Below are 19,441 nucleotides of genomic sequence, written 5' to 3'. Positions count from 1 at the left end.
GGCGTCGGGGGTTCGTCGCCGAGACATCGAGCCCCTTCGCGTAGAGGTTCTGGGGCTTCGAGGCAGGCGTCGGCCTCTCCTCGTCGCCGATCTCCACCGAGCAGGGGCTCAACGCCCCCTACTGATCGGGGTCGGAGCCCACGTCAGCGCCTGCAGAGTGCGGTAGCACCTGCCTTAAGGCCCCCTCTCCCCCCATCGCCATCGGGGGTTGAGGCGCGTTCCTCGTCGTCGGAAGACGATGACGTCATGGAGATTGCCGGGAGTACGGTCTCGGACACGGAGGAACCCTTGACGCCAGTGCCGTTTCATCAGTACCAGGACTGGGGGCCGTGGGGATATTGCCCTCCCCCTTGGTATCCTCAGTTCGGCTTTTTTGACCCTCGACGTCAGCTCGACGTCGACTACTATCGCCGGCGGGTCGGCGCTGACAACCTGGGCGATGCCGCATCTTTCTACCGGCGACGGGTCAATTCTGTTCCAGGTCGGAGACAACGATCGTCGGGCCTTCCCCCTCCGTTGGTCGATGTGCCTCCTCGACGTCGCAAGGAATCCAGGCTGTTGTCGGGCGCGGAGAGACCTCGGTCTGTTCCACCGCCTCTTCCATCGACGTCGACAGCGTTCGACGCCGACGACCTGCCGACGACGAGGGCTTCGACGTCGTAAGCTAGGCAAGTCGTCGAGATCGACGTCAGTGACGAGGAAGGAGAGCTGGGATCGGAGTCTTCCTCGGAGGACACTTCTATGCCGTCCCCAGATGACATAGTGGGGGACCCCACCCCAGTTTCTCCTACAGAGGACCTAAGGGTTTTTTCTGAGCTCTTATTGCGCATGGCTAAATCATTGGGTTTAACAGCTATCCAGGCAGACCCCAGGCCATCTGACCCCATCATGGGGGTTTTATTTAGCCCAGATACTGGTCCGGCCAAACTCCCCATGGTCAAAGGCATCAAAGAGGTTGCCATGGCCACCTGGCAAAGGCCAGCCTCAGTAGTGGCCTCAATTAAAAAGATTGAGAATCTGTAGAAAATTAAGGAGGAGGATGCGGAGTTCCTCTATAGGCATCCGCAGTCCAACTCCATCATTACGGAGGTGCTCGCCGCAAAATATAAGTCGGGGGCGCATTCGGCCCCTCTTGACAAGGAGGGGCGTAAGTTAGACGGTTTGGGTCGCAAACTGTATTCTTCAGCTGCGTTAGGGATCCGTATTGCCAACTTTGGAGCCCTGATGGGAAGGTATCAGATGTCCTTATGGGACAGGGTGTCTGAGGTTTTTGACTCTCTCCCTGATGACAAGAGAGCTCTTCTGAAGAGCCTCCAGTCGGAGGGTCAGAGGCTAGGAAAGAACCAGATATCCCTTTCACGGCATATGGCAGACTCCTCGGGCAGGAGTATGGCATCCAGCATTGTTTTACGGCGCCACTCTTGGTTGCGAGCATCCACACTAGCTCCTGATGTTAAGGCAAGGATAGAAGACATGCCTTTTGATGTCAAGGCTTTGTTTTGTGACTTGACCAATGAGGTCTTGCACAATCTCCGTAAGCAAAAGGCTACAGCAAAATCTTTAGGAGTGACCCAGCAGGCTGGTCCCTCTTACAAGCCTAGGCCTTTCTATAGGCAATCTCAGGCCTATTATTCAGGGAAATCTCATAGACAGCATGCTTGGGGCTATCAACAATCCCAGTCCCGTTATTACCCCCCTGCCCAGCAGGATAAGAGATTCAACCATAAAGGTCGGGGTAAGAAAGGGGGATACCCCCCTCGTGATGGCCAGGCGGGGAAGAAAAATGTGTCCTGACTACCCAACCTGAAGGTGGCACTCCCTGTTTTACCCAGTTCAGTTGTATCGGCATTGACAATTTCAAAACCAGTTATACCTATGTTTTTTGAGCGTTTGTTCCCCTTCTTTAGTAAATGGTTACAAATTTCCTCTGATTCTTGGGTGTTAAATATCATCTCATCGGGTTATTTCTTGGAGTTTACGGAGACACCACCGTGTACCTACCCTACACCTGAGTCGGGCAGAGGCTCGGTTGAACTCCTGCAGGAAGTTCAGAGCCTGCTATTGAAAGGAGCAATCCAGGTTGTCCCGCCCACTGAATCACAATTGGGGTTCTACTCTAGGTATTTCTTGATTGACAAGAAAGGGGGTGGAAAGAGGCCCATTTTGGATTTGAGAGACCTGAATGAATATATTCAATTCAGGAAGTTTAGAATGTTGTCCCTACGGGATGTCTTACCCCTTCTATCATCGGAGATGTGGTTCGCAGTAATAGACCTCAAGGATGCTTATTTCCACATTACGATCCACAAACATTGTAGGAAATATCTCAGGTTCACATGTGAAGGAATTAACTATGAATACACAGTTCTGCCATTTGGATTATCCCCTGCCCCACGTGTTTTCACGAAAGTGATGGCAGAGGTGATAGGTTTTCTAGCTTTGAAGGGTTGTGATATATACCCTTACCTGGACGACTGGCTGCTGGTGGGGAGGTCTCGCCAGGCCTTACTCGCCTCTCTCACAATGGTGATGGAAACATTGATCCATCTGGGGTTAATTGTAAATTTTGATAAGTCACGTCTTACGCCCTCTAAGAGAGTGGACTTCATAGGGGCGACCCTGGATGCGGTGCGGCATGCTGCCTTCCTCCCAGTTCCTCGAATTAGAGCCATTCAGAAATTGGTTCGATACTTCTCGGTTCAGAGGTATCAGAGGGCAATATCTATTCAGAAATTGTTGGGGCTCATGTCGTCTACTACTGCCGTAGTCCTCTATGCTAGGTTACACATGAGACCCCTGCAGAACTGGTTTTTGAGGGCATTCAGAATTAACATTGACCCTCAAGGGAAGATGTTATCTATTCCCAGGGTGGTGATTCGTTCTTTGAATTGGTGGTCACAAGAGTCCAACCTTCTCAAGGGGGTTAGTTTCGGTGTCACAGTACATGACCTCCAGATGTTTACTGACGCCTCCATGGGAGGCTGGGGGGCTCACTGTGGAACCCTTACAGCTAAGGGTAGGTGGTCCCCGCATCAGGCCTCATTGCATATCAATTTATTAGAGATGAAAGCTATTAGATTTGGCCTCCTTTCTTTTGCAGATATTTTCGTTCAAAAGAATGTGCTCATCGCTACGGACAACACCACGGCTATGTTTTATATAAACAAACAAGGGGGCACCAATTCTCTAGCGTTATGCCGGGAGGCGTCCCGCATATGGGAGTGGGCTATAGAACGTCAGATATCCCTCACGGCGATTCACGTGGCGGGCTGCTCAAATATTACGGCAGATGCCCTGAGCAGAGATGTGTCCCAAGATCACGAATGGTCCATCCCCTTTTCCTTCCTCCGCCCTATTTTCCACAAATGGGGCTGGCCGGACATAGACCTGTTCGCGACACAAGACAATTCAAAGTGCCCACAGTTCTGTTCAAGGGCAGCAAGGGACGGATTGTCTCTAGGAGACACGTTCCAGATCCCGTGGTCGGCAGGTCTAATGTATGCTTTTCCCCCAATTCCCCTGATCCCAAGGGTACTGGGGAAGGCCCTTCAGGAGAATGCAAGGTTGATTTTAGTAACCCCCTTCTGGCCGAAGAGGCCATGGTTTGCGACCCTCTGGAGCATGTCGCGCCAGAGGTACATCAGGTTCCCCGATTCCCCATCTCTCCTGACCAGGGGGCAGGTTCTTCACCACAACCCGGCCTGTCTCAGCCTAACGGCATGGAAGATCACTCCGTGACACAGTGGTCAGATAGGGTGGCCCAGGTCCTCCTTTCAGCCCGTAAGCCGTCCACTAGGCGAGCTTATACACTCAAGTGGTCGCGTTTTTCTAATTGGGCCTTGGCTCACGACATTGTTCCACAAAGGTGTAAATTACCTGAGTTGTTTGAGTACCTTTTGTCTTTAAAGGACGGTGGGTTGTCGAATTCATCCATCAAATGCCATTTGGCAGCTATTTCTGCGTTCCATGATGGAATAGATTCTTGTTCTCTGTTTTCAAATAAACTTTGTAAGAGGTTTCTGAAGGGCTTGCAAAATTTATTTCCTCAGGTACATGCTCCGGTTCACCAATGGAGCCTGTCTCTAGTTCTGTCACACCTGACTGCTAAACCTTTCGAGCCCATGGCCTCGTGTGATGTATCCCTGCTGTCCTATAAGACCGCTTTTTTGATAGCCATCACTTCGGCCAGAAGGGTGAGTGATCTAAGAGCCTTAAGGGCAGATCCACCCTTCACCAAGATATTCTCTAATAGGGTTGTCCTGCGCCCAAGTTTAGCCTTCTTACCTAAGGTGGTTTCGAAGTTTCATCTCTCTCAGGACATCGCCCTACCCGTGTTCTTTCCTTCCCCTCAATCCCCTTCTGAACAACAGTTACATACCTTGGATGTGCGTAGAGCACTATTATTTTATTTAGAAAGGACAAAGCCCTTTAGGCAGGATGATAATCTGTTTATTTGTTTTAAGGGGATACATAAAGGGAAGGCAGTTTCCACTCACACACTCTCCAGGTGGGTGGTAACAGCTATTAGATTGGCCTATCAGTCTGCAGGGGTAGATTGTCCTCTACACCTGCATGCACACTCCACGAGAGCACAAGCGGCTTCGGCTGCGTTCGTCTCGACGGTCAGCATGACGGACATCTGTAAGGCGGCGACGTGGTCCACTCCGACGACCTTTATTCAGCACTACGCCATAGATGTCGACTCAAGAGCTGATGCGGCTGTGGGGAGAGCGGTGTTGAATACGTTATTCCGTTGACCATCACACACCCACCTCCACAGTAAGTCAGCTTGCTATTCTCCCATGTGGGACTGCACAGAAGCCACGAAAACGAAAAACAGTGTTGCACTTACCTGTAACTGTTGTTCGTTGAGTGGTCTTCTGTGCAGGCACACATCCCTCCCTCCTTCCCCGCTGTGGATGGCACCGTAAAAGAGTGCACTCTCCGCGGCGGCGTTAGGAGAACTGAGGGAGGAGTGCTCCCCACCCCCTCCGGTCAGGTGACTCCTGGGCGGGAAGAGCCGTTAAGGCTGGGTCCCTGACGGGAGGGGGAGGGGAGCGCTCCTTGGGAGCTAACTTTGTTAGAAGCTCTGCTAATCTTTTCCGTGGCTGGCCTGCGCCTGCGCAGTCCCATGTGTGCCTGCACAGAAGACCACTCAACGAACAACAGTTACAGGTAAGTGCAACACTGTTTTTCTTCTGCATATCATTTTTCCATCTGCTCCAAAATGTGGAACTTGACTTCTAGGCCAAAAGAAGAAGAGTTGTTTTTTATATGCTGATTTTCTCTACCTCTTAAGGAAAATCAAACCGGCTCACAATCTCCTTCCCTTCCTCTCCCCACAACAGACACCTTGTGAGGTAGGTGGGGCTGAGAGAGTTCTGAGAGCATTGTGACTAGCCCAAGGTCACCCAGCTGGCTTCATGTGTAGGAGCGGGGAAACCAACCCGGTTCACCAGATTAGAGTCCGCCGCTCCTAACCAAGACACCACACTGGCTGTCTAAGTTCAGGGTCAGACATGTATGTTTGTGTTTCCTAGGATGGGAATTGAAACCACATCTCCTGCTGAACTGCCCTTTCCCACTGAGCTACTGGAAACTAACAGGGATATCTACTGGGAGCTTCCTGTTGTAGCCTCTAGTCTTTTTCGCAGATGAATTAGTGTACCATGTCAGTTTACAATGTTAAAAGGAATTGTCTGCACAGTGCCCACCAGAGGACTTGAACCATCTCTTGGGAAATGTATGGTTATATAAACTGGCCTCTGAACAATAGTGGCCATGGTTGCTTGTGCAGTAGAGTCTTTATGATCTTCTTTCTGCTTAATCATATTGTGTGAGTGTATGTATATATATATATGTGTATAGATATATATATGTGTGTGTGTGTTTATATGTATATATATGTATGTATGTGTGTGTATATATATATATGTATATATAATGTTCATTAATAATCATAATATTAATCATATTATATAATCAATTAAATCAGACATCCAATAAACAATGCAATAGGAGTAGGATTACAGAGTTGGGGGGACACTAAATTGTGATATATTCTCATGCAGAGAGTTTATTACAAAGGTGTACAAATGTGTATGTAAAACAGAAGGGTGAATGTAATGGGTTTGGTGATGTCAGCATAATGATACCACAGCAGCCATATGCCCATCTCAGCTCTTCAAAATACCAGTTTTTAAAATCCCTTCTTTGCTACAATGACTTGCATGCTATTTCCAGTGGCAAAGGTGCTGCAGAGAAAGAAAGAAGATTGGTTTTACAAAAAAAAAAAAAAATGTATCAAAATAAATTGGAGAGGTAGGAAATTACTTCCAAGAGTGACGAGATTTCATTCTCCGCTTCTTATAGAACCTTTCCTCCTGAATGCTTCTGTGTCAGCGAGGCATGACATTGAAATTAGCACCTACTGCCATGATGTTAGTCGTGTTAACAGACACAAGAGAATACAATGTGACACTAATGTATCATTGAGGGAATGCTTTTGAAGCCAGAACATTCTCTGGGCTCACAATTGGTCGGTCGTTTCACTAACTTGCTCTTTTTAATGTGAAGAAAGTGATTTTTTTTCTTCATTCAAGTTTCCCCCCCCCTTGTTCTTTTTTTTTTCACAGCGAAGCCTCACTGGGTTCAGATGATACAAGATTTTGAAGCTGCGGTGGAGGACAACTTATACTGGGAATGCCGGGCCAGCGGCAAACCCAAACCATCCTACAGGTGGCTGAAAAATGAAGAACCTTTATCACTAGAGGTGAGTGGGTAAGGGGTTTGGTTTTTAAGTGAAATTGTGCAAAAGTCGTCCCTTGGTTTACTGAGGGGCTGTGGGCAATGAAAAGGAAAGGGAGGGGCTATGGCTCAGTTTGTAGAGCATCTGCTTGGCATGCAGAAGGGTCCCAGGTTCAATCCCCAGCATCTCCAGTTAAAGGGACTAGGCAAGTAAAGGGACTAGGCAAGTACGTAATGTGAAAGACCTCTACCTGAGACCCTGGAGAGCTGCTGCCGGTCTGAGTAGACAGTACTGACTTTGATGGACCAAGGGTCTGATTCAGTAGAAGGCAGCTTCATGTGTGAGACCGCTAGAGCAACAGTGTAGGAAGACTCAAGGCGAATCTGATAAGGCATGGGCAAACCGCACTTTAAAGCATACTCCGTGGCACTGAGGGTGGCAAAGAATCAACACTTTCCCGCCACTGTTGTGTCTGCACAGGGTAGGCCCAGTCAAGCTGTTCTGTGTGGTCAGAGGCCTGTTGGGATACAGCTGGCAGGACAAGGTGGACTGCTTGGTGGCTTGCTGGGACCTTTTCGCTGAGCACTTGGCAGATAAAATCTCATGCATCTTTTCCAACTTGGGCTCTACATGAGCAGTGATGGGGTAAGATGGTGCCAGGGTGCCAACCTGTCCAAGTGTTTGGGATACTTTTCTGTTTGTTCGGTCTGCATATGTGTACAGGATCATTAGAGGTTTGAGGCTTACTGGCTGTGTATATGACCCTTGCCCTTCCTGGCTATTTAAATCTGGACCCAGGAGATCTCAGTAACTATCAACTAGTCTCAGATGTTCCCTTTCTGAGCAAGGTGACTGAATGAATGGTGGCTGGACAAGTTCAGGCATTCCTGGACAAAGAAAGTTGTTTAGATCCTTTCCAGTCTGGTTTTAGGCCTGGTTATGGAACTGAAACAACCTTGGTCACCCTGGTGGATGACCCGCACCGGGAGACGGATGGAGGGAGCGTGAATCTTTTGATTCTCCTGGATCTCTCAGGAGCTTTCAGACGTATTGATCATGGCATCCTTCTAGACCACCTTTCCGGGTTGGGATTGGGAGGCACAGTTTTGCAGTAGTTCTGGTCCTACCTGGAGGGTAGGTCTCAGAAGGCGGGCTTGAGAACTTTTGCTCATCCTCTTGGTCTTTGCCTTGTGGCATCCTGCAAGGTTGCCTCTGGTCCCTGGTGCTCTTTAGCATTTACATAAAGCTTGTGGGTGTGGTCATATGGAGATTTAGGCTGGATAACACTCAGCTTTATCTCACACTTCTGGCTGATCCCGGGGGGCTGTAGAAACTCTGAACTGGTGTCTGAAGTCAGTTTTGGAGTGGATGAGGGCTAATAAATGGAAGCTGAATCCCAACAAGACAGAAATGCTACTGGTGAGCAGAAGGTCTTGGCCCAGGATTTAAGGTATCATCCATTTTGGATGGGGTTGCACTCCACATGAAGGAACAGGTCCGTAGTCTGGGGGTGCTGTTGGACCCAGACCTATTGCTGGATAAGCAGGTAGCAGCTATGGACAGGTGTGCCTTTTACCAGCTTTGGTTCTCCAGCTTTCCTGGGCAGAAAAGATCTACCACTGGGCTGCATGCCCTGGTTGTATCTGGATTAGATTACTGCAATAAGCTGTACATGGGGCTGCCCTTGAGAACTATTTGGAAACCTCAAATGTGTGAAGAGTGTTGCAGCCGGGGTGTTGACAGGAGTGGATCGTAAGGACCATGTCACTTCAGTCTTGGACTGCCTATACAGGTTCCCAGTGTGTTTCTGGACACCATTTAAGGTTCTGGTGTTGATGTTTAAAGTCCTATGTGATTTGGGACCAACATACATGAAGGATCATCTACTCAACGTACCCGACTACTATGGTAACCTTAAATAGCCCTGCTTTGCTTGCCCCCACCTTCTGAAATTGGATGGATGGTAACTCAGGAGAGGTGGAACTCTCTCTCCAGAGAGATTTGTCTGTCCCCTTCTGTTGCCATTTTCTGCCAGCAGGGGAAGATTTTTTTTTGTTTGTTTGTTTTGCTTGGTCCTCCTACCTGCCCAACGTTTTCATTGCTTTAAATGTTTCAATCATTGTTTTTTTATAAATTTGTATGTTTTAGTTCTGGTTTTAATTTATTGAATAATTTGTTGCTGTTATTGAATTGGTTGGGTTTTTTTTGTTTTTTGTTTTTGATTTTATTATGTAAGTTATAATTTGTTAGCTGCCTTAGTGGCCTTTGTGAGGGCAGAAAGGCGGGATATAAATTTTGTAGAATAAATAAATATGTTTGGAATCCACATTAGCACTTGGAAACTATCTCAAATAGCTTCTCTGTTCAAGTATTTGCCAAACAATTATGAAAACATTATAGTTGGCTTTGCTGGAATGAACTAGACCACCAGGCTAAGATTCAGTACGGTTTCAGTCTGAAACAAGATTATGAAGATCGGTAGGGAACAAACAAGGCTTGATTGTTTGCTCATTAAAGTAAGCTTATGATATGGGACTTTGAAATACATTATCCAGAAAGCTTTTTTTGCAGAAGTTGGAAATACAGATTCTGGAATTCAAACCTTATCTGCTCTTCTAATACGGTGTAAGAAAATGAGGACATCAAATTAGGGGTATTTTTTAACTTCTGTTTTGCATTGTAGTAATAGGTAACAGATGAGTGTTTTTAAATGTACATTTTTTTCATAATGCTAAATAATGGTTTTCATATTTCAGTCGAGGGAAGCCATTACTGGAGCATTTATGAAGAGTTATTAGGCCATCACATGAATAGTTCATCCAGAAATGGTTAATATTTTTTTGTGCTGAAAGGAATATGGGTTGGACCCAAAGGTGACCTTGCACAAGTAGAAGGCACTTCTGCTCATGTCAGGAGGAATCCACATTTTCCTTCAGATTTTCCCAGTTTTTATTTCATTTTATTTATTTATGGAATTTATAATCTGCCTTTCTCAAGGTGGATTACACAGAGTAAGTCAACACAATCAACTGATGGGACATTCTATAAACAATGGAATAGGATGAGGGTTGTAGAACCAACCTGAAATCTAAAAACAGATAAATAATGGAAAATTCCATAGTAGGATCCTAGTTTCAACAAGCTATATGCAGTAGTATAGACCACAGTCCCTAACCATTTTTCCAAGTAACTTTGTGAATCATTTTGTACAGTGCTACTCTATTGCCTGTGTGGGAAAGCCCTCTTTGCATAGTTTGCGGGAAGCCATGAGAGTGGGAGCCTTCCTGACCTCCTCAGGCACACCGTTCCACAAGGTGGGGGCCACAGCAGAGAAGGCACATGTACAGGCAGTTGTTGATTTTGCCTATTTGCAGGTTGGCATCTGCAGAAGAAGCTCTCGTGTTGGAGCGAAGCTGTCATGTTGGAGCATAGGGGGAGAGACGGTCTTGCAGATATGAGGGACCATGGCCATGAAGGGCTTTGTGCGTGAGAGTTAATATCTTAAATTGAGCCCAGTAACTGATGGGTGCCGTGACCTGGATGGCCCAGGTTAGCCCAGTCTCATCAGAACTCAGAAGCTAGGCAGGGTAGGTCCTGGCTTGTACTTGGATGGGAGACCACCAAGGAATACCAGGGTTGCTACATAGACGAAGGCAATGCAAACCACCTCTGAACCACTCTTGCCTTGGAAACCCTACTGTGTTGCCATAAGTCAGCTGCAACTTGACAACACTTTATACACACAACTAATGGGCAGCCAATGGCATGTCTCCAGGATGGGAGTAATATGTGTGCTCCATCTAGCTCCTGATAATAGCCAAGATGCAGCATCCTGCAGTTGAGCTGCAGCCCCCATGCTGCATCCGCTGATTCCATTGAGTAGTGCAGGGAGCTGTAAAAGACAGTGGTCAAAAATACGAACTAGTTGTCACATTTAGTTCACACATGCAGGAGATTAAGGGTGCAATGAGGTGCCAGGGCTACGAAGTGGCAAATGGACTGTACCACTTCAGCTTGTGGCGAATCGCATTTTGAATGCTCCCGTTAAGTTAAAAGCTTACCAGTCAAAAAGAGAAAGAAATGGGCAGAAGGGGTCATCACTTCTTTGCTAGCATTCTGTTTGCTTGGGGTTTCTATGTTAAGGATCATTCATTCATATCTGGGGGGCCCCACCTGCACTCTAAGAAAGTACAGGCTTTGTTAGCCCCTCCTCATTCTATCACTTCATTGGGATTTCATTATTCAGCATACATGAATCAGCCTGGAATATAGCGTGTATACTAGATTGTCAGTTTGAGGGAGACCTTTTGCAGAAGTCAGCATGCTTGTAAACACCAAACTTAAAGAGAATTGATCCTCAGGATTGTTGGAAATAGTCCACCCTGCCAACCAAATACAAGAGTTTAGTGGGGTGGGGGGGTTGTTGTTGTTTAAGAATATTAAGAAGATGTTTAAGCCTAGGATTCCTGTTTGGGGTTGATATCTGCTCAGCAGCACTACCGCGTCATCCATCTCATAAAAGCCATTATTATTATATTACTCACTTTGAACACAGCATGCCTGAAACTCCACAGTTTACATAGGAATCAGTTAAGTCCTGCTTTGGATGCAAAAACACAAGGAGCCAAAATATACCTCCTTTGTCTGGCTTCTTAGTCCCTTCAAGCATATTACATTTCTAACTTTTTGCTTTTACTGACCAGGGAAGGATACAAATTGAAAACGGGGCATTGGTAATAACAAACCTAAACCTGACAGATTCTGGCATATACCAGTGCATAGCCGAAAACAAACACGGTGCAATATATTCCAGTGCTGAACTCCAAGTTGTAGGTAAGTCTAGATTTTCTTTTATTTATTTATTTTAAAAAAAATTGTTCCCAGGCTACACTGTCACATTGATGGTCTTAAACGAAAAACGCAACAACAAGTGTAACTTGCCAAAATAAAATTTCAATCACAATAAGCAACTTTTATGCAGTGGCAAGTCTTTTCTTCACCTATACCTGGAGGAAAGTGCTGGAAGTGAGGAAGGAGGGGTCAAAAATAAAATGCCAATGTATTTTACAGCCCAATCATTCACCGCTTTAAAACGAGGACACCGGGATAAATTATTAATTAGGGGAGAGCTGAGACAAAGGCTTGGATGCCGGCCCAGAGATTAAAACTAATCACGCTATCTGGAAGCAACATTGCCTCAGCACATTACTCAGTTGCTCTGACCTTCTGCATTCTGGCTCTGGTGTTCCCGGGAGAGCAATGTCATTTCAAAGCAACGAGGTGGGTTCCTGTGACCCCTTCCTTAATTATGGACACAGGAGGGGACACAATAATGTAGTTGTCCAGGTGATGCCAGCTTGTTTAAAAACAACAACAACAGTGGGTAAATACAGGGTGGACAGCTGAACTGGCAGAGTTTATGGCCATTTATGCAGGGCTGTTTCCCTTCGGTCACCTCCACCGACTGTTCCGGTGCTTCATTTTGATTAGGCATGCCTTTCCCGACCATCAGAGGTTGCCTCACTCTGTGTGTTTCCACATGTTTTGCCCACATTTTTTGGATTCTCGCTAAAACAGCATCCGGAAAACGCGAGCAAAACGCGGAAATGCACAGGGAGAGCGAGGCGAACTCTGATGGTCGGGAAAGGCATGCATAAGCAAAACGAAGCAGTCGGTGGGGGTGACCATGGGGAAACAGGCCTGCATAAATGGCCTACGGGTATATTCAAAAAATGAAAGAAGCTGAAAAAAGAGATGAGTACAGCACTAATTGTTTCTTGATAGTTTCCTGAACAACTATCTCCACTTGTTACACTTGTCCGAGGTGACGATCCCAAGGAAATATTTACAGAGACTTCTTTCCTAACAGAACATACAATGTGTGCTTACAGATAAGCTTAGCCTAATCATTGCTCCTTACTGCTAACTTTGTTTCCTCCATATTCTCCCATTAGTAGTAGGGAATAAGTGGAATCCAATTGAAGTCTGCCTGGTGGTCTGGGAAACCAGCCAGATGTGGCCTGTGGTTTACACCTAGTCTAGTCCTGTCCACATGGGATGCCAGTTTCTATTGTTTCCATGGTCAGAATTTTCTGCTGCAGGGGCAGCAAATGAAGTGGACAGTTATCTGCAGAATTATCCGGTTGGGAGCTTTTTGTGCCCAGTCAGCCTCTGACGTTGCAGCTCTCAAGACATTTGTACAAATTGCTTAAAACAAGTTTGCAGTTGAACTTCCAGTTTGTTCAATCCCCTTTTGGAAGGTTAGTTAGAATATATTGAACCGTGGTCTGTCTTTGTGGTGAAACACTCAGAACCATTTCCCTGTTCATCTGCGTGGCTTCTATGCAGTCCCGCATTGGGACTGTGCAGGTGCAGGCCAGCCACAGATAAGATTTGTCAGCTTCTAGCAAAATCTAAAAAGAGAGTGCTCCCCCTCCCCTCGGGGCATGCAGCCTTCCCACCCAGTGGTCACATGACCCAGGGGGAGGGAGCACTCTTCCCTCCAGTTCTCTTTCTGCCGCCACGGAGAGAGAACGTGTTAGCTTCTGCTGCAGCAATGGAGTCCAAAAAGGCTCCTCTATTCAAGAAATGTGCCACTTGTGGTACAAAAATGGCCAAAACAGACACTCGTAAAGAGTGCCTGTTGTGTTTGGGAGAAGGCCCTGAGGGGGTGACGTCCCATCCCGACATTTACTAGGCAGACTTTGTTTACGGGGTTGTTTGCCAGTGCCCTTTCCATGAGAAAAGAGCTGTATAAATCATCCTCTGTGCAGACTAGAGATGCTGAGAAAGTGTTTGACAATCAAACGTACCATACTCAGGCTCAAGCCAATCATCCAGCCTGTTTGGTTTATGCTGAACAGTGGCAAGGATCTGCCAGACAGATTTGCATTGTGCCAAGATAGCCCCGCAAAGGTGCAGTGCCAGGTTTGGAGTCCATGCTCCACCTCCTGGGCCAGATCATGATGGATGTAATCCTTTGCAGGACTTTGGGGAGCGGCTGTGGCTCAGTGGCAGAGCATCTGCTTGGCATTCAGAAGGTCCCAGGTTCAATCCCCGGCATCTCCAGTTAAAGGGACTAGGCAAGTAGGTGATGTGAAAGACCTCTGCCTGAGACCCTGGAGAGCTGCTGCCGGTCTGAGTAGACAATACTGACTTTGATGGACCAAGGGTCTGATTGAGTAGAAGGCAGCTTCATGTGTTCATGTGTTCAAACCTGGACAAGATGAGATCCAGGTGCTGCTTCCACAGCAGGTGGAGTTGCTGTCTTCTCAGCCTATTTAAGCCTTGGGATGGGAGGGGGAGTTTGCTGGGTCAGTCGGTCTACTAGGTGCAATCCTGTGTACCAGCTCCGTGCCTCCTCTTCCAGCTCTGGCTGCAAGAGCCTGCCAACTATTCCAAGCTTCCCTATCTAGACCCGAGGGTGCTGCTCCAGAGGAGACCTGACTGGGCCTGCCTGCGAAGTGCAGGAGATTACATTCCAGTTGAATTTGGGGTATTTCAATGTGCAGTTGCTATTTCGGTGTCAGATTTTCTTCAGTGATTTCCTGAACCTGGAGCAGCAAATATTAATTCTCTAATGGCAAAGAAGTGGTGTAGTGGTTAAAAGAGATGTAGTGGTTAAGAGCGGTGGTTTGGAGCGGTGAACTCCGATCTGGAGAACCAGGTTAGATTCCCCACTCCTCCATATTAGCAGCGAAGGCTAATCTGGTGAACTGGATTTGTTTCCCCACTCCTACACACGAAGCCAGCTGAGTGACCTGGGGCAAGTTACAGCTCTGTTAGAGCTCTCTCAGCCCCACCTACCTCACAGGGTATCTGTTGTGGGGAGGGGAAGGGAAGGTGATTGTAAGCCGGTTTGAGTCTCCCTTAAGTGGTAAAGAAAATCGGCATATAAAAACCAACTACTACTACTTCAAAGAAAAAGACAGGACTGGTAGGACCACAGTGGGGGCATGTTAGAAGAGTCACTTTTTCATAGTGTATGCTTTCTTTTCCCAGCTTCTGCTCCTGACTTCTCTAAAAACCCAATGAAGAAACTGATTCAGCTGCAGATTGGCAGTTCAGCTCATTTTGAGTGCAAGCCGAAGGCCTCCCCAAAAGCATCCATCACTTGGAGAAAGGGAGGTGAGCTGCTCCAAGAAAATGAAAGGTATTATACAAATATGAATGTTTTCATATTCTTAATAAACTTATTTTAGATGGTTTATGAAATAACAGCGCACAGTCTTTACCCTACAAATCTAAATAAGTAAGGCAACATAGATGAGGGGGTGGAAGGACAACTCATTAAATTTGCAGATGACACCAAATTAGGAGGGTTAGAAAGCACCCCTGAAGATAGAGAATCCAATGAGATCTCAGCACACTGGAAAAGTGGGTGGATGTGAACAAAATGCAATTCAACAAGCATAAGTGCAGAGTTCTACATCTGGGTAACAAAAATGAGAAGCATGCATACTGGATACTTTTAGGTAGCACTGAATATGAACAAGATCAAGGGGTACAGGTGGACTATAAGCTGAATATGAGTAGTCAGTGTGATGCAGTGGACAAAAAAAGGCTACTGCGGTCTTGGGGTGTATCAACAGAGGCATAACATTCAAATCGCAAGATGTCACAGTCTCGCTGTAAACCGCATTGGTCAGGCCACACCTGGAGTACTGTGTGCAGTTCTGGAGGCTTCACATCAAAAAAGATGTGGACAGAATGGAGCGGGTACAGAGGAGAGGGATGAGGATGATCAGGGGCCTGGAGACCAAGTCCTACAAGGAAAGGCTGAGGGACTTGGGAAAGATCAGTCTGGAAAAGAGGAGGATGAGGGGGGACTTGATTGCTCTCTTTAAGTATTTGAAAGGCTTTCACTTAGAGGAGGACAGGGAGCTATTCCTGTTGGCAACAGAGGATAGGACTTGCAATAATGGGTATAAATCATGAGTGGAAAGGTACCGGCTGGAAATTAGGGGGGAAAATTTCACAGTAAGAATAGTTCAGCAGTGGAATGGGCTGTCTAGGGAGGTGGTGAGCTTCCCCTCACTGGCAGTCTTCAAGCAGCAGCTGGACGAACACTTATCAGAGATGCTCTAGGCTGGTCCTGCATTGAGCAGGGGGTTGGACTACCAAGTTTCCCCGAAAATAAGACACTGTCTTATATTTATTTTTCCTCAAGAAGACACACTATGGCTTATTTTCAGGGGATGTCTTATTTTTATTAAGTATGGTACAACAATCTACATTTAGTTTGATTGGGATGATCATCCCAGATTTTACGGGGGAAAAACAAAATCATTCTACAAATGCGATTCCTCCGATGGGATCTCTCTGGGCTCAGTAGCAGACTGCTTGCTGAAGCTTTTCCCCTATCCCCTGGTGTTTGTGTGGGATGAGAGAGACCACAGACTGTTGCTGGATGGTGAGGGGAAGAGAGCTTTACTTCTTCCCCCTGAGGACACACAATACCTAAAGCACAGCATCCTGCTCCTCAGTATACTGAGGAGACTTTTACTTTCACTTTCACTCCCTCTGTGCCCCGGTGCAGAGGGAGCCTCCCGGCCGGGCTAGCAAAGCTCCGTCGCAGCTGGCACCAAATTGAACCTGGCGGGAAATGGCCTTCCGGGAGGCAAGGCCCTTGGCCTTTCCCGCGGACCACCGACCAGCTGAACAATGGGCGGGCATGGCCCGGGAATGGGCATGGCAGGGGGAAACGGGCAGGGCTACAGGACGAGTGGTCTGAGGCCGAGGAAACTCTCCGGGAACAGCGAACTGGCGGGAAGTCTTGGTATGCTGCATAGCCATGCCTAGCACTATGTCTTACTTTCGGGGTATGGCTTATATTGCGCAAATGCTTAGAAATCCTGCTACGGCTTATTTTATGGGTATGTCTTATTTTCGGGAAAACACGGTAGATGGCCTGTATGGCCCATTCTCACTCTGTAATTCTATGTCTTCCATTTCCCTTGCCCTGATATCTTGTGGGATTTTTGTTCTATGCAAAGAATGTTCCTCAGTTGTATGCAAGTACTAATTCAGTTTTTGTAAATACAAATAAACGTTGTTTTGTTCTTAATTCAGTACAGTAATATATAAGTCTGCTGAAAAGGAACCAACTTCTGGTTGGGCTGGGTGGCATTCCAGCCATGTGTAGTTGCTGCTCTGAGGAGTTTTGTTTTAATGCTTAATGTTTTAATTCGCTGCATCTGTTTTATTTTCCCTCTCTTCTGTTTGTTTTAGATATTTTTGAGGTTTTTTTTGCTTGTTTCGTATTTAGTTTCTGTTTTGAAAGTCACTGACTTTGGTCGGCTTGAACAGTCACATCCCTCCTGCCCTTGAAATGCCGAGCTTAGGGTTGCCAGGTCCCTCTTCGCCACCGGCAGGAGGTTTTTGGGGCGGAGTCTAAAAAGGGTGGGGTTTGAGAAGGGGAGGGACTTCAATGCCATAGGGTCCAATTGACAAAGCTGCCATTTTCTCCAGGTGAACTGATCTCTATTGGCTGGAGATCAATTATAATAGCAGGAGATCTCCAGCTAGTACCTGGAGGTTGGCAACTCTAGCCGAGCCTAGCTTTTGCTATTGCTAACTGAGCTGGCGGGTTGGGGGGGAGTGCTGCTTTTCATTCACTTTATTTTTATTAATTTTATTCCTTGTGAGTAGTTATTTTATTTTATTTTGTTATGCCTGATTCATGAATACTCCTTGGGGGTTGTTCAGTTCGTTTGTGAGTCTTTTGAGTCTCTGTTTTGTTTTGTTTTCTTTAATTATAATTACCTTGGTTGTTTTGACCTTGAAGGTTCAGCTAGTAAATACTGCCTGTTACTATCTTATAACAAAAGGTATTTTGGTTTCTCCCTCAGCTCAAGTTTAGAGTATTTCATTTTTTAAAATCTTTTGTTTATGGTTTGATTTGGTTTGAGCAATAGGGGAGGAGAAGAGAGGAGGGTGGGTGTGGCCTAGTCAGCCTGGTTAGCAAGACCCAGCTGTGTGTTAAAACTACTCAGAAGCTAGTATCTATGTCGTTTTATTATGATGAATTAGGAGTTTAGGAGTTTAACGCTATTTGTGTGTTGTTTTACCAATTTTTAATCTATTTTTATAGAGTGATCTGAAAACTTAAAATTAGTATAGACAGTGGGAAAGAAACGGGGCTATCTATTCAAAGATGCTCCCACCCCTTGCACTAAACAAAATAAAATGGAAGACTTTTTTTTCAGAGGGACTCCCATAGCCTACCAAGCAGACAAATAGATATCAGTGCTTGTCGGAAGAGTCAGGGCCGTCTTTAATCCCTAACCCATAACTCTCACAATTAAATGAGGGTCTGAAAGAATCATCGATTTTTAGTGATCTTTTCCAAATTCCTTTGCTGGGGAACGAGAGATCAGAGCCAAACAGGGCAGAAATGTTTGGATTATCTAGCTGAGCAAACAGTTACAATTGGCCAGGCGCTTGCTAAGATCTATGGAAAACTTGATCTGATAACTCAGTGCTGCTAGAGGGAGCCACAGATTAGCCCAAACATTCAAATAATAGAAAACCATCTTTCAGAAATCGTCTGTCAAATGTAACAGGAGGAAGAGTTACTGGAAATTCTTCTGATTTAGTTCACCACCCAGGCCCAGATTAAGACTTTTGTCAGTTAGTGTTGGAAGTTCATCCTTATCAGGGACAATATATTAATTGGCTTCCAAAATGGCATGCTAAGCAGCATCTAGCTTTCTTATTGGATGTATCATGTATTGATGTAAAAACAGTAGAAAGAATCCTGGGACCAATATACCATGGTGGCCTTTTACTCACTTTTTCCCCCCTCCAAGATTACTAAATCTTATCTTGGCTAAAAGTAACTTCCTTCGAACATATGGGATAATTCCCTGGAAGTACCTCCATGATCCAGTAATTAAAACATTGATACCCTCAAAATGCCCTATCCCTGAAAAGAGAGCTTGTAAAAATAATGTGGGCAAGTTTAGTAATAATGTTGAACCATGTAAGGGTTCATGTTTATTTGTAGGTCAGGAAAAGGTGCTCAATGAGCAGGTAAAGAAGGGGAAGTTATCTGTTAAAAACAAAAAAGAAACTGAAGAAATAGTTGGACCAATTCTGACCACTGACCCTTCTAATTCTCTAGTTGGCAGATTTCAGGATTTAGTTGCTACTTCAGCTTTAGATTCTGTTGAAACTCATGTGTTTTCATCTTCCTCCAAACTTGACTTACAATATGATAAAACATTTTCAATTTTTGCAATAGAAATTAAAGAACTGCACTGATTCTCCTTTAAAAATCAACATAAATCTGAAACGCAAACTCCTGTGGAAATTTATTCCATGCCAAATGTCCATGCAAGTGTCCAGTCTGAAGTTTTTAATGAGCTTGATGTTAGTGATATGGAACACGGTAATAATGATCCAGTGCCCCTTGAACCTGAGGTTGTGGTTAGAAAACCTAATGGTTACATTGTACAGAATTTAGATGTGATTATGCCAACAACTGAAGATTGACTCTCACCCATTTCTGTAAAAATCCTTTCATGGAATATGGCGGACTGGGTATCCAGGATCGGGTCATCAGACATGGTTGAGTTTCTTAATCAATTTTCAATAATATTGTTACAAGAGACCTGGGTTTTGGATGATGTGTATCTTTCGGGGTGTACATCTTTTAAAAAAAGCATCAAGAGGGAGGAAAAGAGGTCACCA

General features: G+C 45.8%; 1 protein-coding gene across 1 annotated transcript in view; it reads left to right on the top strand.

Moving 5' to 3' along the window:
- Positions 1–19,441, top strand: part of LOC130484764 (contactin-3-like) — a 222,492-nt gene that overhangs the window by 137,371 nt on the left and 65,680 nt on the right. Inside the window, exons 6-8 of the mRNA XM_056857852.1 lie at positions 6,636–6,772; positions 11,452–11,581; positions 14,750–14,900. Coding sequence (XP_056713830.1) covers positions 6,636–6,772; positions 11,452–11,581; positions 14,750–14,900 — 418 coding nt within the window. The remainder of the gene's footprint in view (positions 1–6,635; positions 6,773–11,451; positions 11,582–14,749; positions 14,901–19,441) is intronic.

This window comes from Euleptes europaea, chromosome 1 (genome assembly GCF_029931775.1).
Source record: "Euleptes europaea isolate rEulEur1 chromosome 1, rEulEur1.hap1, whole genome shotgun sequence".
Lineage (NCBI taxonomy): Eukaryota > Metazoa > Chordata > Lepidosauria > Squamata > Sphaerodactylidae > Euleptes > Euleptes europaea.
This window is presented reverse-complemented; position numbering and strand designations above follow the sequence as displayed.